Source organism: Oncorhynchus tshawytscha, linkage group LG31 (genome assembly GCF_018296145.1).
Source record: "Oncorhynchus tshawytscha isolate Ot180627B linkage group LG31, Otsh_v2.0, whole genome shotgun sequence".
Classification (NCBI taxonomy): Eukaryota; Metazoa; Chordata; class Actinopteri; order Salmoniformes; family Salmonidae; genus Oncorhynchus; species Oncorhynchus tshawytscha.
In genome coordinates this window covers 9,813,874-9,841,771 of record NC_056459.1, presented here as the reverse complement: position 1 = coordinate 9,841,771, position 27,898 = coordinate 9,813,874, and the positions used below count along the sequence as shown (strand labels likewise).

The 27,898-nt window shown below is 43.5% G+C and overlaps 2 protein-coding genes across 7 annotated transcripts; one reads left to right on the top strand and one right to left on the bottom strand.

The window, feature by feature from the left end:
• Positions 1–8,578: 8,578 nt before the first annotated feature.
• Positions 8,579–16,628, bottom strand: LOC112229756 (proteasome subunit beta type-4). Its single transcript, XM_024395774.2, has 8 exons — positions 16,605–16,628; positions 13,537–13,697; positions 12,850–13,056; positions 10,029–10,175; positions 9,675–9,756; positions 9,158–9,274; positions 8,939–9,027; positions 8,579–8,721 (listed from the first exon to the last, which is right to left on the bottom strand). Exons 1-8 carry the CDS (start codon positions 16,611–16,613, stop codon positions 8,709–8,711), a joined length of 825 nt encoding a protein of 274 aa, XP_024251542.1. The 5' UTR covers positions 16,614–16,628; the 3' UTR covers positions 8,579–8,708.
• Positions 14,709–27,044, top strand: LOC112229342 (DNA-binding protein RFX5). Of its 6 annotated transcripts, XM_042309972.1 has the most exons (12): positions 14,709–14,790; positions 16,475–16,566; positions 17,943–18,092; positions 18,282–18,315; positions 18,414–18,496; positions 19,024–19,107; positions 20,672–20,815; positions 20,999–21,115; positions 21,448–21,526; positions 21,645–21,843; positions 21,967–22,067; positions 22,196–27,044. In XM_042309972.1, the coding sequence occupies exons 3-12, from the start codon at positions 17,983–17,985 to the stop codon at positions 23,114–23,116; spliced, it is 1,872 nt and encodes a 623-aa protein (XP_042165906.1). In that variant the 5' UTR covers positions 14,709–14,790; positions 16,475–16,566; positions 17,943–17,982; the 3' UTR covers positions 23,117–27,044. The 6 variants fall into 6 exon arrangements, with proteins under 6 accessions (XP_042165906.1, XP_042165910.1, XP_042165909.1 ...); XM_042309976.1 differs by lacking the exon at positions 19,024–19,107; XM_042309975.1 differs by lacking the exon at positions 19,024–19,107 and having other exon boundaries at positions 20,669–20,815.
• The last annotated feature ends 854 nt before the right edge of the window (positions 27,045–27,898 follow it).

Sequence of the window (27,898 nt, the reverse complement as noted above, 5' to 3'; positions counted from 1 at the left end):
ACGGACTCCATGAGGGTGGTATGAGGGCCCGACGTCCACAGGCGGGGGTTGTGCTTATAGCCCAACACCGTGCAGGACGTTTGGCATTTGCCAGAGAACACCAAGATTGGCAAATTCGCCACTGGCGCCCTGTGCTCTTCACAGATGAAAGCAGGTTCACACTGAGCACATGTGACAGTCTGGAGACGCCGTGGAGAACATTCTGCTGCCTGCAACATCCTCCAGCATGACCGGCTGGATTGGCGGTGGGTCAGTCATGGTGTGGGGTGGCATTTCTTTGGGGGGCCGCACAGCCCTCCATGTGCTCGCCAGAGGTAGCCTGACTGCCATTAGGTACCGAGATGAGATCCTCAGACCCCTTGTGAGACCATATGCTGGTGCGGTTGGCCCTGGGTTCCTCCTAATGCAAGACAATGCTAGACCTCATGTGGCTGGAGTGTGTCAGCAGTTCCTGCAAGAGGAAGGCATTGATGCTATGGACTGGCCCGCTCGTTCCCCAGACCTGAATCCAATTGAGCACATCTGGGACATCATGTCTCGCTCCATCCACCAACGCCACGTTGCACCACAGACTGTCCAGGAGTTGGCGGATGCTTTAGTCCAGGTCTGGGAGGAGATCCCTCAGGAGACCATCCGCCACCTCATCAGGAGCATGCCCAGGCGTTGTAGGGAGGTCATACAGGCACGTGGAGGCCACACACACTACTGAGCCTCATTTAGATTTTTTTTTTTTAGGACATTACATCAAAGTTGGATTAGCCTGTAGTGTGGTTTTCCACTTGACTCCAAATCCAGACCTCCATTGAGGTTGATTAAATTTGATTTCCATTGATAATTTTTGTGTGATTTTGTTGTCAGCACATTCAACTATGTAAAGAAAAAAGTATTTAATAATAATATTTCATTCATTCAAATCTGGGATGTGTTATTTTAGTGTTCTCTTTATTTTTTTGAGCAGTGTATATAGATATATAGATATAGATATGTATGTGTGACAAGAAACCTGGATTTCTGCATAAATTGGTCATAAAATGTAATCTGATCTTCATCTAGGTCACAACAATAGACAAACACAGTCTGCTTAAACTAATAACACACAAACAGTTATACGCTTTGATGTCTTCATTGACCACACCGTGTAAACATTCACACTGCAGGGTGGGAAAAGTATGCGAACCCTTGTATTTAATAACTGGTTGACCCTGCTTTGGCAGCAATAACCTCAACCAAATATTTTCTGTAGTTACGGATCAGACCTGCACAACGGTCAGGAGGAATTTTGGACCATTCCTCTTTACAAAACTGTTTCAGTTCAGCAATATTCTTGGGATGTCTGGTGTGAACTGCTCTCTCGAGATCATGCCACAGCATCTCAATCGGGTTTAGGTTAGGACTCTGACTGGGCCACTCCAGAAAGTGTATTTTCTTCTGTTGAAGCCATTCCGTTGTTGATTTGCTTCTGGGTCCTTTGTACTGTTACATCACCCAACTTCTGTTGAGCTTCAATTGGTGGACAGAGCCTAATATTCTCCTGCAGAATGTCTTGATAAACTTGGGAATTCATTTTTCAGTCGATGATGGCAAGCTGTCCAGACCCTGAGGCAGCAAAGCAGCCCCAAACCATGATGCTCCCTCCACCATACTTTACAGTTGGGATGAGGTTTTGATGTTGGTGTGCTGTGCCTTTTTGTCTCCACACATAGTGTGTGTTCCTTCCAAACAACTCAACTGTAGTTTCATCTGTCCACAGAATATTTAGCCAGTAGCGCTGTGGAACATCCAGGTGCACTTTTGCAAACTTCAGACATGCAGCAATGTTTTTTTTGGACAGCAGTGGCTTCTTCTGTGGTGTCCTCCGATTAACACCATTCTTGTTTAGTGTTTTACGTATCGTAGACTTGTCAACCGAGATGTTAGCTGACACTATAGGATTCTTCTTAACCTCAATGAGCATTCTGCACTGTGCTCTTGCAGTCATCTTTGCAGGACGGCTACTCCTAGGGAGAGTAGCAACATTGCTGAACTTTCTTCATTTATAGACAATTTGTCTTTCCGTGGACTGATGCATATCAGTGGAATGATGCATAAGCTGAAAACTGTAGTGTTTATTAAAGAAGCAATACAACTGGCCTTCTTTAGACTAGTTGAGTATCTGGAGCATCAGCATTTATGGGTTCAATTACAGGCTCAAAATGTCCAGAAACAAAGCACTTTCTTCTGAAACTTGTCAGGCTATTCCATGCGAGAAATTGCCAAGAAACTGAAGATCTCGTACAACCCTGTGTATTACTCCCTTCACAGAACAGCGCAAACTGGCTCTAACCAGAGTATAAAGAGTGGGAGGCCCTGGTGCACAACTGAGCAAGAGGACAAGTACATTAGCATCTAATTTGAGAAACAGACGCCTCACAAGTCCTCAACTGGCAGCTTTATTAAATAGTACCCGCAAAACACCAGTCTCAATGTCAACCTTTAAGTGGCGACTCGGGATGCTGGCCTTCTGGGCAGAGTTCCTCTGTCCGGTGTCTGTTATTTTGCCCATCTTATTCTTTTTTTATTTTTATTGGCCAGTCTGAGATGTGGCTTGGATGGGCAAAATAACACACAGATGACTTGTGAGGCGTCTGTTTCTCAAACTAGACACTGTAATGTACTTGTCCTCTTGCTCAGCTGTGCACTGGGACATCCCACTCCACTTTCTATTCTGGTTAGGGCCTGTTTGCACTGATCTGTGAAGGGAGTAGTACACAGCGTGGAATAGCCTTCATTTCTCAGAACAAGAATAGACTGATGAGTTTCAGAAGAAAGTGCTTTGTTTCTGGACATTTTGAGCCTGTAATCAAACTCACAAATTCTGATGCTCCAGATACTCAACTAGTCTAAAGAAGGCCAGTTTTATCGCTTCTTTAATCAAGAGAACAGTTTTCAGCTGTGCTAACATAATTGCAAAAGGGTTTTCTAATGATCAATTAGCCTTTTTAAAATTATACATTTGGATTAGCTAACACAACATGCCATTGGAACACAGGAGTGATGGTTGCTGATAATGGACCTCTGTACGCCTATGTAGATATTCCATAAAGAATCTGCCGTTTCCAGCTACAATAGTCAATTACAACATTAACACTGTATTTCTGATCAGTTTGATGTTGTTTTAATGGACAAAACAGGGACATTTCTAAGTGACCCCAAACCTTTGAATGGGGGGTAACACACACATGCGTGAGTGATTGCTAGGGTGTAATATTCTGAATTTTTGTGTGTGATAGACCAAAAAATACATATTTTTGTCTCTTCTCCGTGATTCGAAAGTGTATACCGTAATTTCCGGACTATAAGCCGCTACTTTATTCCCACGCTTTGAACTTCGCGGTTTATACAATGACGTGGCTAATTTATGGATTTTTCTTCGCTTTCACAAGATTCATGCCACCAAAAAACTGAGCACCGTCACATAATGTGACGTAAATCGAACGCGCTCAAACTTCCCATCATTCTGATTACGGTAGTAATTTTGTCACCCTCATCATGGCAAAGACACGGAGAAATGCATATGATGCAGCTTTCAAGTTGAAGGCGATCAATCTGGCTGTTGGAAAAGGAAAGAGAGCTGCTGCACGGGAGCTTGGCCTTAATGAGTCGATGATAAGACGTTGGAAACAGCAGCGTGAGGAACTGACTCAGTGCAAAAAGACAACAAAGGCTTTCAGAGGGAAGAAAAGCCGATGGCCCAAAGTATTTGCAGCCACTCGACATCAGTGTAAATCGTGCATTTAAGGTGGCGCTCCGTGTTCAGTGGGAGGCTTGGATGACAAGTGGGGAGAAATCCTTCACTAAAACGGGCTGTATGCGAAGAGCAACTTATGGTCAAGTCTGCCAGTGGGTCCTGACAGCGTGGAGCATTGTCAAAAAATCCACTATCATCAACGGGTTTCGAAAGGCTGGACTGCTGCGTGTTGAAGGGGCAGCATGAGCTCAGCGGGGTATTTGCCTCCGGATGAAAGTGACGAGAGCGACAATGAAAACGATCCAACATCGGATGAAGCAATTCTGAGGCTATTCATCTCCCGACACCGAAGGAGATGACTTCAGTGGTTTCAGTGCACAGGAGGAGGAAGATAGTGACCAAGTTCATTTGTTTCAATGTACCGGTAGGCACCTGCGGCTTATAGACATGTGCGGCGTATTTATGTACAAAATACATATTTTTTAATAATTCAGTGGGTGCGGTTTATATTCAGGTGCGCTTAATAGTCCAGCAATTACGGTAGTGGTGTGAATGTTATGCATTTTCCCTGTGCATTATGGGAATATTAGTCATGTATATTAAGTGGTCTAAGAATATTTCTGTGTTCCAGGTGACTATCCGGGCCTACGCGCTGCAGGGCAAGCAGTACTACTATCAGGAGTCTTCGGGCCGAGGAGACCCCCGACCCTCCAAAGTGATTGATGTTCCGTCTGCTCCCCAAAAACCAGAGCCCAAGAAGAAGCCTGTTGAGAGCCTGATGAAGCTGCTCACTAAGTTCCAGATGAGGTAGAGGGTTGATGTTTTTCCCCCTGATTGTATTGGCACGAAATGGAATTGACGCCAAGCTTTATTCAGACTCGATTGAGTTTAGCGTTTAGCTTTGCCGTATAGCAAAATTGTTGACCATTTTATCATTTGGAGCAGTTGTCTAGGATGATGCGGCTAGAAATTGAATATCAAAAATGGATAAGCTTGACATTCCATCGCTGTGCACCATGGGTAACCTGTCTCTGCCTTCCTTCCCCACAGTGCATCGCTGGCCCAACAGAACTGCATGGAGTGCACCTTTAAGATTCCCAACTTTGCCAACCACTTCCCCAGCTACGTCCACTGCTCCTTGTGTCGCTACTGCACCTGCTGCTCCCGAGCTTACGCCAACCACATGATCAAGTGAGTGACATTGTTCAACTGAAGATTCCCGAAATGTTGGTTTGGAGAAAGGTGTATGACACATGTTTTCTGTCTCTCTTCGCAGTAACCACGTGACTCACAAGAGCACCACCCAATATCTGGCCATGTACGAGTCATACTCAAGGTAAAAATCATTTCCTCAATTTTTGGGGGGCAGTGTTTTAATTTAATGTAGTGTTTAAAAATCCTGATTGCTCAAAACCCTCTTGGTTCCATTTCAGAATGGATGAGATGAGGTGCACGTCATGTAACTACAGAACCAAGGTGGGTGATATGATGGCCAACCACCTGGTGGATCACACAGACCATGATGCTGCAAGCTTCAGCAAGCTGGAGGTGGAAGGTTATTAAGTTTTGAGTTCCACCTTCTGATATTTAACTATCTTTGTAAAAGGTCAATCCTTTCTATATGGCAACCTTTTTGTTGATTTTTTTTCTCTCATTCAGATGTGTCCGAGAAGGCTTCTCAAAGGTATTTAATATCCTCTTTATATATTGAGTAAAATAACTTAGTAGGACAGAATTGAGCTGGCTCTCAAGTTGAAGCCTAGTTACACTTTGGTTGCACTGTGACACTCCATTGCTTCTTCATCAAATGTGTGTGTCATTGACTGAGCTTCCTGAAAACGAACATGTTTTTCTTTTCCCCCTGTAGCATTGTTGTTCCAGAAATCAACCCAGGTCAAGGGGGGTATTTTGTGCCTATCCATCTGCTACCAGCTGGCAATAGTTCCACCCTGCTCTCTATCAAACCGCTCCTATCCTCCAAACCCAGCATGACCATCACGGTCCTTGGTCCCAATAAAACCATGCACTCCACTGCCCCTGCTGCATCCAATGGTGTCTGGACAACCCCCAAGGTTGGTGGCTTGGGCCAAGGGATGGAGCCCCAGGCAGTGGGGTCCGAGGGGCTGAGCCACAGAGAGCTTTTCCACGGAGGAGAGGCCTGGATGGACAAATCCAGGAAAGAAGGGTCAACCAAAATAACGGTGCACCAGCTGAAGGTGATGCTCTATGCCCTGTGCAATGGCTTCTCCCAGGCATCCCTGCGCTTTGGCACCCAGCCAGAGCTCATCCAGGCCTGGATGCTGCAGCAGGAGATCCGGCTCCTCCAGAAGGACTGGATCTGGAGCACGGACCGCATCGCAGAGTGGGTGATGTGCCAGCGGGAGCAGCAGCTGCCAGTCACAGAGGAAAACCTGCTCCAGACAGCCACGCAGGCCTTGGAGGAGTCGCACGAGATCGGTGACTTCTACGAGTGGGCTGTGGACTTCATGCTCCACCACAACCTCAGCCTGCAGGCCACCTGCTCGGCCAAGCACCCGCTGCCACGCAACATCTACGAGAGCGTCCGCATCTTCACTCGCTTTGTCTGCAAGCAAGTCAAAGATGTCGGTTTCCGGCCACCCTCCATCGGATGCATTGACGAGCTCTCTGTGTTCGTGGACCTGGATAAGCTGAAGACAGACCCCGAGGCGTTTCAGTTGATCGGCACCGGGGAGCCCCTGATAGAGGTGGTCCTAGCAGGACTGGCCGACGGCACCATGCTGCCCACCATGGTGTTCCTCAAAGGCAACCCCCCACACCTCCCGAAGGCCATCCCGGACTCTGTCTTCCTGGAGGCGCGCCCGCAAGGCTTTACGGACAACGAGCGGCTCCAGCTGTGGCTCTCTAAGGTGTGGCGGAAGCATGTGAACCCCCAGGCAGGGGGAAAAGGTCTGCTGATTATGGACACCCACCACGGCCACCTGGCTGACGACTTCCTGGCTGCCCTCAACAGCAGCAACACCCTGCCGGCGGTGATCCCCATCGGCTGCTCATGCCGCCTGCAGCCCCTGGAGCTGTGCGTGGCGCCTGTTACGAAGGAGTTTCTACAGGCCCGCTGGTGTGCCATGCACACCCAGAATGAAGGAGCTGTGACTCTGGGGCCAGGTGACCTGGCCCTACTGCTGGTGGAATGTCTAGGTGACGTGGTCTCGTGCTTGGCAACGCAGCCCCAGATCTTCCAGCAGTCCTTCATGATGGTTAGCACACCACATGAGGAAGGAGAGAAAGGTCCGGCAGAACTGGTGCAGAGCCTGACCGAGGCTCTTGTCATGTTTTCTCCAGCAAGGTCGAAGAGCACTGAAGTGCTAATGAAGGACAATGGGGTGAGCTTGGACATTATGTCAGCGTACACCTTGCCCTCGCCGCCACCCAACCCGCAAGCACGTGTTTGAGAAGGACAGCGATCTGGAGTCTTTTCACGGTTTTCAGGAAACTGATTGTTGATCATTGGCAGACCGACACCTCAGACTACAGACTTGGATCTTTTGACACTTTCAAACCAAGGGAATTGTGACATTTGAAGCAGAGATGGGATAGCTCTGGAGAATGTACCGGACTCGTTAAACTGTGCACATGCTTGTTCCTTTCACTTGGGAAGGTGATGCAACTTTCAAATGTTTTTGTACATTTTCTATGACAAGCTGCTGTGTCTTATGTGTAACCCTAAGGTTCAACAATGACTAATACAACCTGTCTGTTATAGGAATTAAATTCCTCTATGTTCATTAACCAATTCACTTGTGACAAAGCAAAATACTTTGTCCATTTAAGAATTTGTAAGGTTCTTGTTTTTTTATAAAATTAGTTTATATACCACACAATGTCATGTCTTACAAAAATGTCCCCCCTCCTCCTGGATCATGACAAAGCTGCTTTTCAATTCCAACACATACACATTGTGTATCTTCTGCTACCATGTTGGAGACCAGACATCTTTACTGTTAGTTTCACTGTGATCACGAGTTGTCTGTTGACCCTTCCTCTTGGCCTATGTACCAACATATTCTTTAACAGACCACTCCGTGAACTATAACAACGCCAAATGTATACATTATTTAGTCATTATTGATTAAAGTCCTTCAACTGTCTTATGCAATTAAAGTCTCTTCCTGTCAACACTAGACTACACGCTTTGTAAATAACTTGCACTCTAATTTCTTATCAGTGAGATCAGAATGTCACTTCTAGTAGGGAATGTTTGATATTCTATTAACTCAAATGTATGACTATGTGGATGTAGAAATGGTGCCAAAGCGCTGACATCTTCCGATCTACTTTATTTATAAAGCTGTGGTGGATTTAGCTAAGACAAACAGCCCATCCCTTATCAATTGGCCATCGTTTCAATTTATTGAAAGCAATGTAGCCATATCTAATGAGAAATTACCTCAGACCAACCACGCAGTTCAGAGAAAATCTCAGATCATGCCTTAGGATGGAATCCAAGAGATGGCAGTCTACCTCTCAGGTTTCTTTTCTTCACCTGAACGATTAACTATTTAAAATAAAGTGTAGGGTCTGCTTTAATAGTGGGTTTCCCTTTGTGGTATTAACAGCATATAGTCTGGAGCAGTTCTGTATGGTTGAACCAAAAATGTGTTTAACATGGAAACAGACTAGATTTGTTCTTGACACAGGGTCCTCACCCCTGATGTGGATGAATCTGGGTATTACAGAAGTCCAAAGATGTAATTTCTTCCCATGAATGTTTGCCCGCAGCTCTGCTTGTGTGGACCTTTCCAATTACAGTATATTAATATAATCTCAATTTCACCCTGACTGTCATTCAAGTTTAAATAACTCACCCATTCAGAAGTTTACAACATTTATTTTTCATATTATAAAAGGGGGGTACATTTGTTACATAGCAGTCCTATCAAAGCGGTAACATTGTAGAATGGACAGACCAATAGTGTGGCTTAACGTACAGTCCTTATCGTCATCATTCAAACCCACTGCAAAAGAAAATGTACATTATTACATTGTCACATTAAATATAACAGGCACATGCTGTGTGAAATATTCCACAAGCTCTACGTAGTAGTTCAAATAAAATGCTATGATCAATTTAGGACAAAGAAATGACAACTTTAAACAATTTTCCTGAAGTGATAATACAATGCCAACTCTGGACCTTTGACACTTATGTGGCTATACCTGGCTATACCTTACCTGACCATGTGGGCAATTTCCCAGTTGGTCTCACAGGACATGGGGCCAACAATCTCCACGCCTTCTTTTGTCACAATGGCAATTTCATGCTATAAATAGACAAACTAACGTCACAAATAGCTACGAGACTGGTAGCTTCAAAAGAGAAACATTGACATTCCCAATATGCTGTAGAAAATAACATTAAATTCTGGACAGTTCCCGAGACTAACGACTCACCCTGTTGTAGGAGCGAGCGTCGCGATAGTATAGCACCTTGAGGCAGCGCTCAATCAGAGCCCGGGCCTCATCCTTCGTGATCTCTACCTTGTTCTCTACCACCTCCCTCATCAGGGGCTGCATGGACACAAAGAATAACCGTACACTAAACAAACCCAGACATACTGCAAGGTTCTGTGTAGAACTTCCAACTGTGGAACATCCATTTTTACATACAGTATCAACATGAGGTAACATCTTAATTTCATGCAGAAGCATCATGCAGTATTGATTACTTCCAATTATATTCATACAATTTCTTGTCCCAGAAAGGGTTGCCACTATTTCAATATGAACTAGTGTAGCTCAGCTCTACAACTTGGAAAAGGATTTACAACTTTAGCCAATCTTTCAAATAGAAACTATGGCATCTTATCTTTCAATTGCTAAAGATAAGTTATAAACTATGAAACGTATAGAAGTTAATACTGCCACACAGTAGCAGTCCCCTCGTGTTTATTAGCTCATTTGTCCTCACCTGGGCCAGGTAAGCGCCAAACCCTGTAGCCACTGTAGGTGCCTCATAGGCCACACCCAGCTTGTCCACGTAGCCCAGGAAGCTAGAGAAAAATACAAGTTATTAATATATTTTGTTGTAGCTAGCTACTATAATTATTTATAGCTGCAGATCCCCAGTCAGTTTGATGTTAACTTCGAGACCAGGGTAGGAGGTTTGTTAAAGGCAAAAACTAACCAGGATCACGGTTAAAATAGTAACATGACAACGGGCACTCCCACATTTCTAAGCAATTTTAAGAGCTCCACCTCTTCGCATGAACTCTGATAAGGACAAAAAAAATGACTAGTTGAAGATGCTGAAAACTCAAGCCACCTCTCATCATTGTAGAATCCACCGATGACCACAGTGTTCCACAGTGGGTTCATCTTGCTGCGGCGGTTGTACATTACCCGCGTCAACCAGGAGTGGATGGCTTTTGGGCTGTAGCTGTGGCCGTCACCTAGGAGCTCCTCATCGATCCTGGGACACAACCAGAGAGATCTGATCACTGGTGGTACTCAGGGAGATAACCAAGCAAAGGAAACAATGCCAGAAACCATTCAAACAAAGCAGCCCCTCCAGAATATTTCTCAGTCTCTTCCCCACCTTTAAGATATCGTTAATGCTTCTAGAAAAATTACAGGACACAAGATCAATTGGTGGAAGTCTGCATTACTACCACTGAACAATAACCCAGTCGTCTCTTCCTATATATCCCCCAGTAGTCCAATGTTTTATACATTGTCTGAATGTATCCTTCCTTGCTAAATATTGTACTGACATTTTAATAAGTATTTAGAAGATGTAGAAACAGATGGACTACATCTTACAATCACATTTCAGTGGTTGAACATTTTTTCCCCCAGTTTCAACACCACTTGGAGATTGAAATAAAATGTACTCCTTAAACTCCATGTATCTGGAGGAACAAAAAAAAAAAAATCCATATTACAGAGACAAAAGACCTCAGGTGGAAAAAGCCTCCCAAACTTCCAGGGGTATCATTGGTCATTTGCTCTGCATTCACTTGCTACTTGGCTAAATACAGAAGCTTCCTTGTCATGGCATGCAATTGTCAAGTTGACCTGCACAGATTACAAATGTTCCTCTGAAACAATCTAAAAAAATTCAGATTTGGCCCTATTATTTCTCTCTCCATTTGCAGAATCACACCCAACTCCAACCGGTACCTCCAATTGCACCATCCCTACGGTGAAGTGTGGTGGCAACGTCATGCTGTGGGGATGTTTTTCGGTGGCAGGGACTGGGAGACTATTCAGGATCAAGGGAAAGATGAACGGAGCAAAGTACAGAGAGATCCTTGATAAAAAATACCTGCTCCAGAGCACTCAGGACCTCAGACTGGGGCAAAGTTTCACCTTCCAACAGGACAACGACCCTTCGCACACAGCTAAGACAATGCAGGAGTGACTTTGGGACAAGTCTCTGAATATCCTTGAGTGGCCCAGCCAGAGCCCGGACTTGAACCCGGGGTGGCAGCGTAGCCTAGTGGTTAGAGCGTTGTACTAGTAACCGAAAGGTTGCAAGTTCAAATCCCTGAGCTGACAAGGTACAAATAGTTCAGCCCCTGAACAAGGCAGTTAACCCACTGTTCCTAGGCCGTCATTGAAAATAAGAATTTGTTCTTAACAGACTTGCCTAGTTAAATAAAGGTAAAATATATTTTTTTAAATGAAACCCGTTCGAACATCTCTGGAGAGATCTGCAAAGAATGGGAAAAACTCCCCAAATACAATGTGCCAAGTTTGTAGCGTCATACCCAAGAAGACCCGAGGCTGTAATCACTGCCAAAGGTGCATCAACATAGTATTGAGTAAAGGGTCTGAATACTTATGTAGATGAGATATTTCAGGGTTTTTTTCCAGTCTAAAAACCTGTTTTCGCCTAGTTACATTTTTTTTATATTTAGGACAAGGCTGTAATGTAAAAAAAAAGTGGAAAGTCAAGGGGTCTGAATAGTTTCCGAATACACTGTAGGTAGCACAGGTGACCAGGAAGGATTAGCACAGGTGACCAGGAAGGATTAGCACAGGTGACCAGGAAGGATTAGCACAGGTGACCAGGAAGGATTAGCACAGGCGACCAGGAAGGATTAGCACAGGCGACCAGGAAGGATTAGCACAGGCGACCAGGAAGGATTAGCACAGGCGACCAGGAAGGATTAGCACAGGCGACCAGGAAGGATTAGCACAGGCGACCAGGAAGGATTAGCACAGGCGACCAGGAAGGATTAGCACAGGCGACCAGGAAGGATTAGCACAGGCGACCAGGAAGGATTAGCACAGGCGACCAGGAAGGATTAGCACAGGCGACCAGGAAGGATTAGCACAGGCGACCAGGAAGGATTAGCACAGGCGACCAGGAAGGATTAGCACAGGCGACCAGGAAGGATTAGCACAGGCGACCAGGAAGGATTAGCACAGGCGACCAGGAAGGAGTAGCACAGGCGACCAGGAAGGAGTAGCACAGGCGACCAGGAAGGATTAGCACAGGCGACCAGGAAGGATTAGCACAGGCGACCAGGAAGGATTAGCACAGGCGACCAGGAAGGATTAGCACAGGCGAGAGAACAGGGCATACAGTTCTTACGGCATCACAGATACAGCTTATAGAATGCATCTCTCTGCACCTTCTGTATAGGAATGTGTATTGGAGCTATTTATATTTCATATGTGCAATAAAATGGGAACTTCACCCGAAAAGGTTAACGTTTGTAAAGCTGATTCTTGTGGACGGCTCTCTCCTGTGCCAGTAACTTTTCATAGGGAATCGCTACTACATATACTATGAACTACTCTATTTGCTGTGTATTTGCTATACATGTGCCTTGGTCCATGATTGTGAATGGAAATATTCACCATGTATTGGGCTCCCGAATGGCACAGTGGTCTAAGGCACTTACATCTCAGTGTTTGAGGCAGCACTACAGACAAATCTGGTTCGAATCCAGGCTGTATCACAATTGGCCGTGATTGGGAGTCCCATAGGGTGGTGCACAACTGGCCCCAATGTCGTCCGGATTTCTCCAGTGATGGCCGTCATTGTAAATACGAATTTGTTCTTAACTGACTTGCCTAGTTAAATAAAGGAATAAAAAAAAGATTTAGGTTTCTGAAAGAAACCTTAAACTTACACCATCTGTTCGATGATCTGCTTCATGTACTGGTAGTCTGCATAGTCGCCGGAGGCACCCAGGATGGTGCTGTCGTTCACTTTCATGAGTCGAGAGATGTTACGGAACCGTGCTAGGGAACCATAGGAGCCCAGCATATCGGCTGCGATTATGACGCCACCTGTAAACTTCACTCCCAGTACCGATGTTCCCGTCACCATGGGGTTTCTGGAGTTCAGGGTGGGAAAAATGTCAAAGTTTGTCATGAGTAAGTCTTATTAGTTAACGTTACACTACAATGCAATACAGAACGATGCATACTGAACTGCTGGACGTTTATTTAGACTCATGCATATATAATGAAACCATGCCGGGAGTAAGACTAGTTAAATAATATGCTTCAATAGTATCCTTTGTGGTGAGTTTTGTTAGCTAGCATTAACTACCATAAGTGCACTATGATTAGGTAGCCAACTAGCGAGGCATAGATGGGCAATTTATCATCAGCCAATTTGTTGGAAATAGAATAAGAAATCCCGAGAGCATATCAAGTTTAGTTAGATAACGTTACCTAGCTAGCGTTAGTAGCCCAACATAACTAGCTAGAGTAGCTCCATCGGCTTGCTCCACCATGATGATGCAGCTTACCGAGGAAATCGAAAGCGTGAGGACATTATTAGGGATCTCTACTCAAAATGATTCGCTTACAGCGTGTGTTTGATAGGTCCGCATCCTGGGGTTAGACTACTGCCTGGAAATGAATAAAATTGTCCGGGTTTTGGTCCATTCTCCCAGAAATTGAGTTTCAACCCGCTTGGATCCATGTTGCAAATTTGCGGATGTGACGACAAACCTTGTTTTGTGTTCTGCTGCAAAGAATATGGAATTGTGGGAAACAGGAGGCAGACCATTTTAACTGAAGCACAAAATTACATCTCTCATTTCTAACCACATGTAAACGTTTACCAGTAGCATAATCAGTACAACAAGAAACTCAACAATAGCTGTATTAGTTTTATTATAAATGTTCGATGATTTAGTCCAAATGAAAGGAGTAGAAACAGAGTGGAGTTAAATTGTACTGAATGCTGGTAGAAGGTCAAGTTTACATATGGTGCGTTCGTAAATTCACTCTGGAGTGCCAGATTGCACTGAAAGTGTGTTCTGGGCGTTCGTAAATTCTGAGCATTCAGCTCTCGGAGCATTCAGAGCGCACATTGGACGGGGAGTAGAGTTGATCCGAGTGTTTTGACCTCACAACAGCTGTCAAGCACCCAAGCTAAAGTTAGCTAGCTTGCTATCTACTTCCATACATAAATGAGAGAACACCTCACTCTGACCATTTTCCTCGACCTAGCAGAGCTGGTTAGGCAGTGTTCATGTTATCCTGAGCGTTGGTGACTGTAACTGCAACAATTTCATTACGCTTTTTTTTGCCGACGTTTACTGACACCGGCCATTTTCAACGGGTGTTGGGTGTTCGTAAATTCATCAGTGCGCTCTGGCAAAAATAAGAATTTGTTCTTAACTGACTTGCCTAGTTAAATAAAGGTTAAATAAAACAAATGAACACTCAGCCGAGAGTGCTTTTAAAACGGATAGCCAGAGCGAATTTACGAACGCACCCGTAGTAAACTGATTCTGAAAATCCGCCCCAATAGGAAATAACATATTCACATACGTGTAAACCAATCAAGTTTCTGTCACTAGGCAGAATATTGCCAGACGAGCCATCAGCTCAGTTACTGGGCAGACCAGTCATAACGCCTCCTATCAGAATAATCTTTAGCAAGAAAATAAAGCAATTGAACCAATAGAATTTAAGTTGCACTTGGTATCTGAGTAGAATTAGAACAATCCACCAATTGGAATTGACGTTTGCTTTGTAGTCAGGCAGACATAACATAGTTGTCCAATCACAAAAAATTCTGAAAGGGGATTTTTGCTGTAGCTTTGGCTCAGGTACTTTCTTTTTCTTTTATAAAATAAATACTTAAATAGGTTTTTATCATATATATCACAGAATAGTATGTGCAATTTAAACATTACTTTGATATATTGTTGAAAAAGTTTGAATTCTGTTACAATTCATGTTTCAAAAGATGTTTCAATGCTTGCTAATGTTAGCATTTAAAGCTAGCCCAGCTAGCTAGCTATTAAGCTTAGCTAACGTTAGTCACTTGCTAAGATTAAATAACAGCATTCAGTGAATCTACAAGTGTTAAATGCCTGTCGAATTTGTTTTGTTATCTTTGTTATATGTGCATTTAAATCCCCAGAAAACTGACAACCAGTGTGTTGCTAGCTAGCCACAGTGAATTGAAACATGTTGTGTCGATAAACCCAAAAAGCGGGAAGTATCCAAATTGTGGAATTGCATATGCCGAGACATGAAAAATACATTGTTAACGGTCTCAAATAATTAAAGTTGGTCGCTAGCTAAGAAGGCGAAGCGAATAGCTTCCAACGCTAGTGAGATAAAGACCCGTCATGGCTGGTTGTGTTACTCCAAAACCATGCCTCTTATAGTATTTCGGCACCGTGCTACTGTAGTGACAGCCTGGTGAGCCAGCTTCACAGCGGCTGCACTCTGTCATTGCTCAATGCGCCATTGCATTATGCCTGTCAAGCTTTATAATAATGAACACTTCTGTTTTAATTCTCCTACTTAATCGCCCTATTGTCATGTTTTGGAAACGCAGACAGCATCGTGCATGTTTTACTCCCATTTGTTATTATTATTCCAGACACTGATAGTGCCGTAGTGGGAGTGTCCCTGGCTGTTCAATTGACTGATGTGTTTTCTATTTTGGTGAAAGCCTTGTAGCTGTTGCACGCTTCATTGTACTAGATCTTGGCTATACAGTACACACCAGACTTTATCATTTAAAAAAAAAAATGCAAATATTGATAGTACATTGAATATATTGACAGGAAAAAAATATTCTATTTCACTTTTGCAGTACAATCCATTATACATAATCCTGAATTAATCGTGAATAACGATGAGAGAGAAAGTTACAGAGGGTCAAAGATCATACCCCCAGCCAAGACATGCTAACCTTTCCCCATTACCAATAACAGGAGAGGAGTACGATCTTTGGCCCTTTGTAACTTTCTCACTCATCGTTATTCACTATTAATTCGAGATTATCCGTAATCATGGTAGAATCCACATTAGGTTAATGTAGAAGTGTTTAGAAACATATTATATTCCAATTTACAATAAAGTGACTCCAAAATGACACTACATTATTTACCATTAATTTATATTGGGCACAAAAGTATCTGAAACACAACCAAAACGAAGTAGAAATACATCCAACAAGTTTGTGGTCACAAGCTTGATGTAGTCATTGCGTGCTATGAATATGGGACAAAATTCTCATCTTTTGACTGCTTTATTTATAAGAATCTTTAGACGTGTCAGTAATTTTTACCCCTATCTTTTTGAGAAAAAAAATATTACTTGTTAAACAAAATCAAATCAAATCAAATTTTATTAGTCACATATCTTTCTATTATGCTTGGGAATACTTTGGAACAGATGATTTGATCCATTGGTCAGAATATGTGGTTTTGATTGAACACCATACTTCATTGCATTCCATTAAATCTTATAATTGAACCTGGCTGACAACTCCAGGGTGAAGAAAGTTTCTGATGAACTCCACCAACGGAGCGGAGCAGAGAACAGGCTTTGTGGAATTCAGCTCCAACTACATCGATTCGCCCAAGGTCAATACTTCAAAACATTTCAATTATGAAATGCTTACCTTGTACATATGTTTGTCCTCTGTAATTGCGTGTCTTTCTTTGTTTGCTGAAATCCATACTTTTTTCAATATACGTTCATCAAAAACCGCCGACTTGTTCCTTGTTGAGATTCAATTGGCACATGCACACTTGCTCTGAGTTGCCATCTTAGTGCAACAGCGATGAGCAAACAGTCTGTGGTTGTATTTGACTAACATTTATTGAAAAAGTATGGATTTAAGCTGTTGGGTTCTAACTTGAAATATCCTTATTCATGTTACCATATTAGAACTGGGTGTATGGAAATCTACTGAGTGAGAAATGGGGGTGCAAAAAGTTTACATTCTATCAGAACATGTTATTGTTAAATCTCATGTATCCTTTGGAGAGGAGAAGGGCAACAGCCTGGTTTCAGTCACTGATAAGGTAGGACAGCCATGAGTTAGGGAGGAGTGAAGAATGTGGGCCGAGATGCATTGGCTATCCAGATGTGCAAGGAGGAGCCTCCACCTAGAAGGAGGGTATAAATATATGGGCCTGTGTAAACATGTCTTTTCAGCTGTTTGACCCAATGGGTGAATAAACTTGGTTTGAGCTTTGACTGGTTGTCTGTTAGTTTTTCACTCTGTTTGTCAGAACCTAACAAAGCAAACAAAGGCACGCAACTCCAGAGGATAAACATAGGTAAATGGAAGCGTTGCATAATATTTTTACTTTTTCTATTGACTGTGGGCATGTTGTCTGAGCTGAATTCCACAAAGCATTGTCTCTGCTCCACGCCGTTGGTGGAATTTATCAGAAACTTCCTTCACCATGGAGTTGAGTTTAGTCAGTTACATTGAACCCTGCCAACTCATATCAGTACTACCATCATAGTCAGGTATGATCCTCAAGTTTTACCTTCCTAAACAGCTGCTATTGTCAGTTTGCATTTCGATTTAAATTGAAGGCTTCTTCTTTTAAACCTTTATTTAACTAGGCAAGTCAGTTAAGAACAAATTCTTATTTTCAATGACAGCCTAGGAACAGTGGGTTAACTGCCTTGTTCAGGGGCAGAAGAACAGATTTTTATGTTGTCAGCTCGGGGATTTGATCTTGCAACCTTTTGGTTACTAGTCCAACGCTCTAACCACTAGGCTACCACTAGGCAGCATTGCTGTTCTTGGGCAGCTTATCAGATGAAAAATCACTAACATTGTGCATGTCCAATAACCAGCATTGTTGGATGTGGAGGGATATATTTTCCATCCTCAACTAAAACTAAAATGTAATTTTAAAATGTAAAATGACAGCCCCCAGCCAAATGCCATAGTGCTTTGAACAGTTTTATCACATTTACCCTCCTCTCCTGATTTCAGAGGCCTCAGGGTGCGTTTGCCACCGCTGTGTGAGCAAACAATGACGGAGGACAGGTTGAAGGCAGACCCCTCCAAGCGGGAGGGTCTGGACTCAGGAGAGGGAGACACAGAGCCTAGCCTGCTGCTGCAGAAACTAAAGAGCAACATCTCGTAAGTCCCATCCCTCTGTCCACACAGCCACCGCTTAAATTATCAAAATGGACAATAAAGTATTGTGTCATATCAGCACCCTCTCCAACATTACCTGCTATTTATCTCATACAGCTAATCCATCAGTGTCATTAGAAAGTCTTCAGAAATGTGTTTGTGTATAACTGTAATTGTTGTTTCTTTTCGTAGTAAGAATATACAGGGGAAAGTGGATGTTATCCTGGTGAGTGCCGAAACATCTTTGGTACTGTATTGTGTATGAATGGCCTTGTCTATGAATGGTTTAAGACCCAGATTTTCCTATGTCTCTCCTACCCACAGCAAGATGTGCAGCGCTTCTCTGACAACGACAAACTCTACCTTTACCTCCAGCTGCCTTCTGGCCCCAGTCCAGGGGAGAAAAGGTGAGCATCATTATCGTCAGCAATCACTCTGGGTCTAGCACTCTATGATTGTCCTCCTGGTGGGACATATTTGTGTCTCTTCAGATGACTGAAGAGGCTGATGTATAACCCACAAATCCCACTAAAGAGGCCAGTGTATGTGGCGGTAGTGGTTGATAGTGGTTGATGTTTAGCCTCTCCTTTTGTTGTTGCCGCTTGTCCTCAGTGGCATGGTTGAGGTATTTTTCATGTTGTGCAGCCCCACTGTGGATGGCCTTCCCCCATTTGTTTTATTTCTGTTCAGTCTGTTAGAGATGCAATAGGTGTCATGCAATCAAGCATTGAAGCAGTGCTCCATCCAGAGGGGGTGTACTGTACCTACCTACTGGTGGTTTAAGGTTTGTAGAGAGGGAGTTTTGATCTGGATGTTATTGTGTGCTTTTGAGATGCAAAGATTCTGCACAGATCAACAGATTTCAACAGACCATGCAGATCTATGTATCTCGAACATGCACACATCTCCAAATTCCACAAACTCTTTTTCTCAGTCTGGCAATGGCCCCGCTGGCACAACTTAGGCGGTGGTGTATTTCTGCATCGATGTCAGCTTTGGAGGACAGAACACTGCCAAGGTAAGGGAAGAGGTCCATGTTTTCAAGGGTGTTATTGTCAACATGTACACACAGAAACTCAAGGAGCATACAAAGCTCAATAAAGGTCAGAGATGTACTACATCTGTTTGATAACCAGTGACCCAGTCACATAGACTTTTCCCCCAGTAACACTTAAAAAATATTTATAAATGCTGTTATAAGTAGTTTATAAACTCTTAATTATTTAGTTAATAGTTTATCAATCGGTTAAAAACAGTTATGACACAATGATTGAAATTGTGTGATTGTTATTTTGGTGCATGTCAAAATGTGAGTGCACATTGATTATTATTATTGTCAGTTCCACAGTGCATGTTTGAGCTGGAATAAAACAGCAGCAACATGAACTGTGTGCTGGCTTTTCATCTTATTATTTGTTAACATGTTCTGGGGCTCTGAGAAGTTTGGGATGTGCATATCTTCTTACATTTAAAAAAAAAAAGTTCACCACCTTAACTATACTGAACAAAAATATAAAGGCAACATGTAAAGTCTTGGTCCCATGCTTCATGAGCTGAAATAAAAGATCCAAGAAATGTTCCCACGTGCAAATGCCACCAAGTTTTAGGCGGAGAGTGCAATGGGCATGCTGACTGCAGGAATGTCCACCAGAGCTGTTGCCAGATAATTTAATGTTCATTTTATAAGCTGCCTCCAACGTCATTTTAGAAAATTTGGAAGTACGTCCAACTGGCCTCACAACCGCAGACCAGGTGTAACCACGCCAGCCCAGGACCTCGTCTGATACCAGCAACCCTGACGATGAAACTGAGGGTTTGAAGGTTGTACCACGCCAGCCCAGGACCTGTCTGAGACCAGGTTTGATGAAACTGTAGGGTTTGCACAACCGCAGACCAGGTGTAACCACGCCAGCCCAGGACCTCGTCTGAGACCAGCAACCCTGACGGCTGATAAAACTGTAGGGTTTGCACAACCGCAGAATATCTGAACAAACTGTCAGAAACCATCTCAGGGAAGCTCATCTGCGTGTTCGTCGTCCTCACCAGGTTCTTGACCTGACAGAAGTTCGGTGTCATATCCGACTTCAGTGGACAAATGCTCACTTTCAATGGTCATTGGCACGCTAGAGAAGTGTGCTCTTCACGGAAGAATCCCGGTTTCGACAATATTCCACAAGCCACATTGAACAGCCTGATTAACTCTATGTGAAGGAGATGTGTCACGCAGCATCAGACAAATGGTGGTCACACCAGATACTGACTGGTTTTCTCATCCATGCCCCTACCTTTTTTTTAAAGGTATCTGTGACCAACAGATGCACGTATGTATTCCCAGTCATGTGAAATTCATAAATTAGGGCCCAATGAATTTATTTAAATTGACTGATTTCCTTATATGAACTGTAACTCAGTAAAATCTCTGAAATTGTTGCATGTTGCGTTTTATATTTTTGTTCAGTGTAGTTTCAAAATGTCAACATTGAACTGTCACTTTTTTCCTCCACAAGAAAAATATATTGTTTTATCAGCAAAAGATGGCTGCTGAGATATACTGATAGCTTGGTTATGTTTGTCCTGAGCAGCAGCAGCAGCAGCAGCAGCAGCAGCAGTGACCCCAGTTCCTTCAACACAGCTGACCAGCTGCACACCTGCAACTGGATCCGCAGCCACCTGGAGGAGCACGTAGACACCTGCCTGCCCAAGCAAGACGTCTACGAGACATACAAGTAAGTTATTGTAATGAGGCACAGCTGTGACTGTGAATTAGAAATGTACTTGTGAACCCGGACTACCTGGACATCAATAAGAAATACTAGTTTTTTGTTTTCCATTGCAAATGCTTTGCTACGGTGTGCCGTAATGAAAACGACACAGCTAATGTTATGATCTATTGCCCCGTAATAACCCAGGAGATACTGTGAAAACCTGCAGCAATGGCCTCTGAGTGCTGCCAACTTTGGGAAGATCATCCGTGACATCTTCCCCAACATCAAAGCCCGGAGGCTCGGTGGCAGGGGACAGTCCAAATATCCTTTTAGTCTGTCAGGAGGTTGTTTTGGGAGGCCCTTTAAGTATTTTAACACAATTTTACTTTTGCTTGCCACAACTGCATTGACACCTGCAAATTAAGTATTCAAGCGTCTCCCTGAATGCTAGATGGAATTCAGGGATTCACCTATACTTCAATGCATCCTATTTACATGCTATTTTTATATTGTTGCACAATGTGGGAAATGTGGATAGAATGATGCCACCGAGTACGAAGGATCAAACAAGTGTTACCATACCCTCTCCACTTATCAATAGGTTGCGGTTCCCCTTTCTGTTTACAGTTCATCCTTAACTCCTCCGCTGACACGTATTGTTATAGTGGAATCCGTAGGAAGACAGTGCTAAACATGCCACTGTTGCCAAACCTGGACCTGAAAAATGACCCAGTACGTTTGACTAGTCAACTGCACTTCCTGTTTATATGATAGGACACAACCATTGCTTTTGCTATAGTTGTGTGCAAAAATGACAGTCAATGGTGATTAAGACTATTCTTCCATATAGTCGGAGCTGACAGAGCTGGTGCAGACCTACAAGCAAGAGGTGACGGAGGCGGCTTGTGAGCTCATCTGTGATTGGGCCCAGAAGATCCTCAAACGTTCCTTTGACACAGTGGTCGAGATCGCCCGTTTTCTTGTGCAGGAGCACATCGTCAACCCACGCTGCAGCCAGGCTGAACTCGTCACTTCTGCCGCGATGGCAGGTGAGTCTCAGTTTTCCTCATCTCCATTGCACTGTGTTCAGTCATCTCCAATACCATCCGCAACCATCTCATGATTGGTATTTCTTGTAACCAACAGTCATTTTTTTTCTTTGTGTCTCACAGGAGGACCTGCAAAGCCCCACAAGGTGATCAAGAAGAACCCAGTACCGTCAAAAGGAGGTGGGCCGGAGACAGAAGGGAGCAGCTCTGATGCTGATGCTAAGGTAGAGCATCAACAATACCCTTTCAAAGACTAAATGCAAAGTACAGAAACATACTTCTCGAAGTTGTAATAATGAGACATATCTACTCATATCGACATTATGTAACACAATGATGTTGTTTCTCTCAGAGGGATAAAGAAGTTGGGGATCAGTCGTCGCCGGGGACACTGCAGTCCAGTGACAAGCCAACCAAAGGGGCGGAGTCAGTACGCCCGGGGGGTCGTGACCTGCAGGTGGAGGCTCTGATGAAGCACCTGCCCAGAATCCTGCCTCGCAGCTCCGTCCCGGATAAGTCCCAAGGCGGCGCCCTCCCCGTCATGATCCTCCCCCACACCGTCAGCCTATCCTACCCCGAAAAAGCCCCGCCGGTTGCCATGGTTCCCGTGGCACCGACGTCGGTGGTGCAGAGGGCCCGTGCCGTGACCAAACGGGCCCTCGAGGCTCCGACTGCAACCAGCGGGGGCCCCGAGCCGGGAGGCACGCCGGCCAAACGGAAACGAGGACGACCCAGGAAGCCACGGCCAGAGGACACCACCTCTCCGCAACCGCCCCCTCCGTCCCTACCTTCGGTCAACCAAGCCCACATCATGAAGTCCCTCACTGGAGGGGTGATCCAGAAAGCCTGCTCGTCCTCCTCCTCTTCCCAGGTGGTGGAGGTCGTGTTCCAGGACCAGCATGCCGTGGTGCTCGGCCAGCTACATTCGGTAGCGGACTCTGGCAACCCAGAGCACCGGGGTATGGTGCTCGAGACTGACCCACGGCCCCTGCTGCTGCTGCCAGGGACCAGCCACGCAAACTGGGACATGGGCAGGGCCATGGTAGAGGTCATCCAGAGGGCACCGAGACCCCCCACCACCAAGAACAACAACAACTCCCAGTCTATCCCACAGCACCGCCTGCCCCTGCCCACTTTGCTGGAGGATCGAGGTGAGGTGGAGATCACCCTCACCCCCATGGAGCCTTCGGAAGATCTGCCGACCCCCACCACCCAGGCTAACTCGGAGGGTCGCCCTGCGCCTGATGACAGCACTAAGGTTGAAAGACCCTAGCACTGGCCCTCTCAGTCCCGAACCTCACCCTCCTTGTCCCAGAGACTAGGGAGCACTAAGGGACTTTATACTACCCTCAGCATGAAGATAACCACCCCCAATCCCCCAATCATCTTCTCCCAGGTAGCAAGCTTCATCTGGCTCCACACAGTCCCTCTCCCATATTACCGATTGGTGGAAATCCAAGATTGGCGGCACAGAGCCAAGAAGGGTTGATGAAGCCAAACCGCTACATACCCATGTTGACCTTCCATTAGCCCTTGCATTTGACAATGTAAAAAGGGCCGTTTATAACTCTTTGCTATATGACTCTAACTGCATGTTTTTCTTTGTAATTGTGAGCGAAGATATAGACAAATGCGGCTCCCATACTCCTGAGATTGGATTTCTTGTAGTTCTGATGACGAGGAGGGGCTATTTACGGGTTCGGACCATTCGAGGTTCTAAGTGCTACTCTCCCCGAGAGGAACTCCCCTCAAAGCGTTATTTTTTTATATCTTTGGTTGTGTTATGTTGATGTTTGTAGTTGTGCTTTCAAATAGACTTCCAGAGTAAAGGCGTCCGCATGCTTCCCAGACTAAACAGTTCGGAAGAGTTTGTGCATATATTATGATGACATTTTGTGACGTTTCTGTTCATTTTGGACTTCGGTAAGGATTTTTCGGCTGTTCGGGAACACCCCAAAAAATTCTAGAAGCAAGCCAAAGTCGGTAGCCGAAGTCTACGCCCCTTCGTCAGTAATTGGTCAACAGTCGGGATTCTTCAATAAAGTCTTTGTTGTCATTTAACGAGAGACGACTCATTTTCATGCACATTACTTCATTGAGAAATACTGCAACAAACATCTTAGTTAGATGTAAAATTGCGCGACTAAGATCTTTGTAAAAACGTCTAAATTAATGACAGATTTCTTGAGTTATCTTAGATTAATTCTGTCTATTTAGAGGAAGTGTATACTGGCTACGGCATCTCAAAATGGACAAACCGTACTATTGCTGCACACTCGTTGGGTTTGCCAAGCCAAGTGTGGCTAGTCGCCAACCAAACTGAAGCATGCTGACGCCTTAAGAAAGGAGAAGGCATGACACTGCTGGTGGAACTACATTTAAATGACGCCCCTGTCAGGCATCGGAACTGGATCTGCGACTGTATTCTAAAACATTGTGTGACAAGATTGTGAGTTTGCCCCCCCTTCCCCAAAACCCCTAAGCTGGAGTATGACGGAAAAGCAAGCACTTACCTGGGCGTAATTCCAATATTATAGCACTTCCTGTTAGCGACTTAGTGTAAATGACAAAACATTATAGACACCATATAGGCAAGACTATGACAAACAGTTGTTTAGGTTTGCCTTTGCATTTTGAATTTACAGCACCTCAGACGAAAGCATTAAAGCACAAACCTGTGAGCCTAGTGTAAAACCTTGAGCGTGGCAAAGAGACTTAATGGATTATTAGAGCTGATTTAGTAAATAATTTAGCCTGATGCTAATGCTAATGTAGGTTGCCAAACCCTTTTTTAAAAGTACCTGTATACACTCTAGTACTATAATATCATTTTCACAAATTCAAACTGTCTGACAGAGACAACTGTTGTTTAGCCACCATTGCCAAACGTTCAAACTCTGGCTTTGCCTAGGGGTGCATACATCTTATATGCATTACGTAGCAGTACATGATAATGTAAGATACTGATACCCTTCTCTCCAAATCCAGCATATCATCCAAAGTATGATCAACCTTAAATAGGCTGGTTATGTGTTTTTTTTACACCTTCCATCCTTTGACAAGGGAAGATTTAAATTTGTAATCTCCAGCCTTAGCCCTTTTGGAATTAAATTGAAACAGATGTCAAGAATATTTGCACTGATATGAAGAAAGCAAAACAGGAAGAGCCTGTTAGTTAATAATAGTAATGATTACTAGAAATTATAAACTGGGTAGTTCGTGCACTGAATGCTGATTGGCTGAAAGCTGTGGTATATCAGACTGTATACCACAGGAATGACAAAACATTACGTTGGTAACCAGTTTATAATTTCAATAAGGCACATCGGGGGTTTATGTTTAAAGGCTGTGTTTAGGCACTCCCCGTTGTGTCATGACTAAGAACGGCCCTTAGCCCGTGGTATTTTGGCCATACACCACATCCCCTCTGGCCTTATTTCTTAATTAAACTATGATTAAAAACATGATTGTTATGCTTGAGGTAGTTTTGGAACAAGCAATGTTAGCTTTATTTTTCAATGGAGTTGATGGTCAAATTTGACTGAATTGAGAATAAGCACAACAGAATTATACTTTATTATTAGTTTATGCCACATTATTGTCCTTCTGTAAACTATGGGCTTATGAAGAGACAAACTGGATGTAAATTCATGGTGCATGCATTTGGTGCTGTAATGGTGATGACTCAAGATTGTCTACACACTACGCTAGTTTCCCGGGAAAACAGGGATTCCCTATGTCTGTCTTCAAACCCTGTCAATTTTCTTCCCTGCCTGTATGTAGTACAGGGGTGACAAACCATAGACATACATGTGGCCAACCTTCTTGTAGGCAGGCTTTTGTCCCTGCTCTGTTCTTACACACCTGATTCTATTCTACTAATCAACTGCTCATTATTAGTTAAATCAGTTGTGTTAAAGCAGAGCTAGAACGAAATCCTGCACACTTTGTAGCTCCCCGGTGAGGACGGTGTGCCGCCCCTGATCTAGTGTATTCTATTGGTCTGTTAATTGTGTAATTACATGTACATGGTTATAGTAACTCACCTTATCCTCATTCATGACATTGGACTATGAGCTAGCAATGATCTCCTGAGTTGTATTAGTCAATCGACAGATCAAGTTAATATCAGTAAAAGAGGTAGGTTTGAATGACGACTACAGATTAACTGAAGGCCCAGGGGACTTACATGGGGAACCTCTTCCATAAATAAGTACATGTCCTTTAGTGTGCATTTAAATGAGTATTGCAGTAAGTGAATGAGTGAGTGGGAGAACTTTCACTGTGGAGCCACGGTGCTCAAAAGAAACGGGTCAGAGAATCAAAGATAAGGATCGGGATACGGGTAGCAGTGCCTTGACCTTAACTGCCGGTTAAACCACACATGACCGACCACGGTCAAGCTTTGCAGATGCTCTGTTGATGGTGGTAACACTCTAAACTAGCCCGGCTAGCTATGTAGGGGTTAAGTAGCTTCATAGCTTTGCTTTGCGGTTTGTTTGAGTTCATGCAAATAAAAAGATTGCAAATTAGTAATTTTGTTAATATTGTTGTTTTATCAAATCTACGAAAACATTTTATCATATGTGCTTTTGTTGATATATGTCTGTGAAGTTTCATGTATTGTACAGGTCACTTGATGTGCTGTTTTAACATGAATGTCTTTGAATTTCAAAGACACTTACAGTTCAAAGAAACCTATCCATGCATGGTTTTATGTGACAGTGATTCTACTACTCTAAAATAAAAAATAAAAACACTGTTACTCCTAGCTTAGAAACATGTCAAAACATAAAATGTATTGACTAGGGGGTTTATTAAAAATGGGATGTATTATCTGTTTTAGTTTACATGTATAATCCCCCAGGTTGTGTTTTGCACTTTATTCATACCGGAAGACTAAGTCATTTATAATTGGTGTACACATAAAAAACAGAATCCTGATTTGATAATTAAGTGTCACACCTTACATGTTAGTAATTTTATACATGCGACTCTGAATGCCCTTGTTTGAAATTGTTTCCAATTCGTTTTTTTGTAAATCATCGTCTCAGAGATTTTGTGACATTTACATCTATGCTTCCTTTAAAAAAAAACACAACTAAACAAAATGATGCCAACGACTAATGTGAATATATTTTCCTATGCTGACTGTAATAAATGTTGTTAAAGGTAACTGGAGAGATGTTACAGTAGGTGTTGATCGTTTCTGTGTCATTTTTTAACTCTTCTCTTGAAGTGGCAATAAGCAGTTGAAACAATAAGAAAGTGTCCTCTGTTTTGCTAAAAAGCTGAGGGATGGGGCTAGAGAAATGTAACCACTTCATAGACAGAACTATGTATGCAAGGACTGACAATCCATGATATCACAATTATAGTTTTAGTCATGTTTTGAGGCTATACAGTGTATATTTACTTTGGGAGTAAAACAAGCTTATATTTTGGGTTCTGAGGGGGTATGCCAGTTGAACTAAGCTCATGAGGCATTTATAACCCACTGGGCACAAATTGGTTGAATCAATGCTGTTTCCACTTCATTTAAATTACGTTGAACCAACGTGGAATAGAAGTTGATTTGACGTCTGTGCCCAGTGTGAAGCTATATTCTTCCAAGAATTAATTGGTACGTATAATTCATGTTCAAGAGGCCTTTGCTTTGAGCTCTTCCTAATCTCGGAACCCATATTAAGCTCTTCCAGACCAGATGCTATCACTGGAGAGTAAGGAGATTCTACAGTCATATGAATCAAATTCAGTCAATGATTGACAAGAGGTAAATCAATGATTGAATTGAAGTTTGCTCTGCTTGGCCACAGTGGCTAAGGGTCCCAAAATGTTGTTTTTTTTCCTGCCAAAGTATTTTCAGAATTGCAGCCCTGAATTATGAAAGGTATGTTATGTATTGTCTATTCATTTCCTTGTAGTTTGGGTAGTGTACCACAATGCCCTTTCTGGTCCCAATGATCAACCAATTTACAGAAATTCACCCGTTTTACTGGTACCAGTGATTTTACTGTACCACAGTGGAGTAAAAGGGAAATGAGGGTTCAGGCCA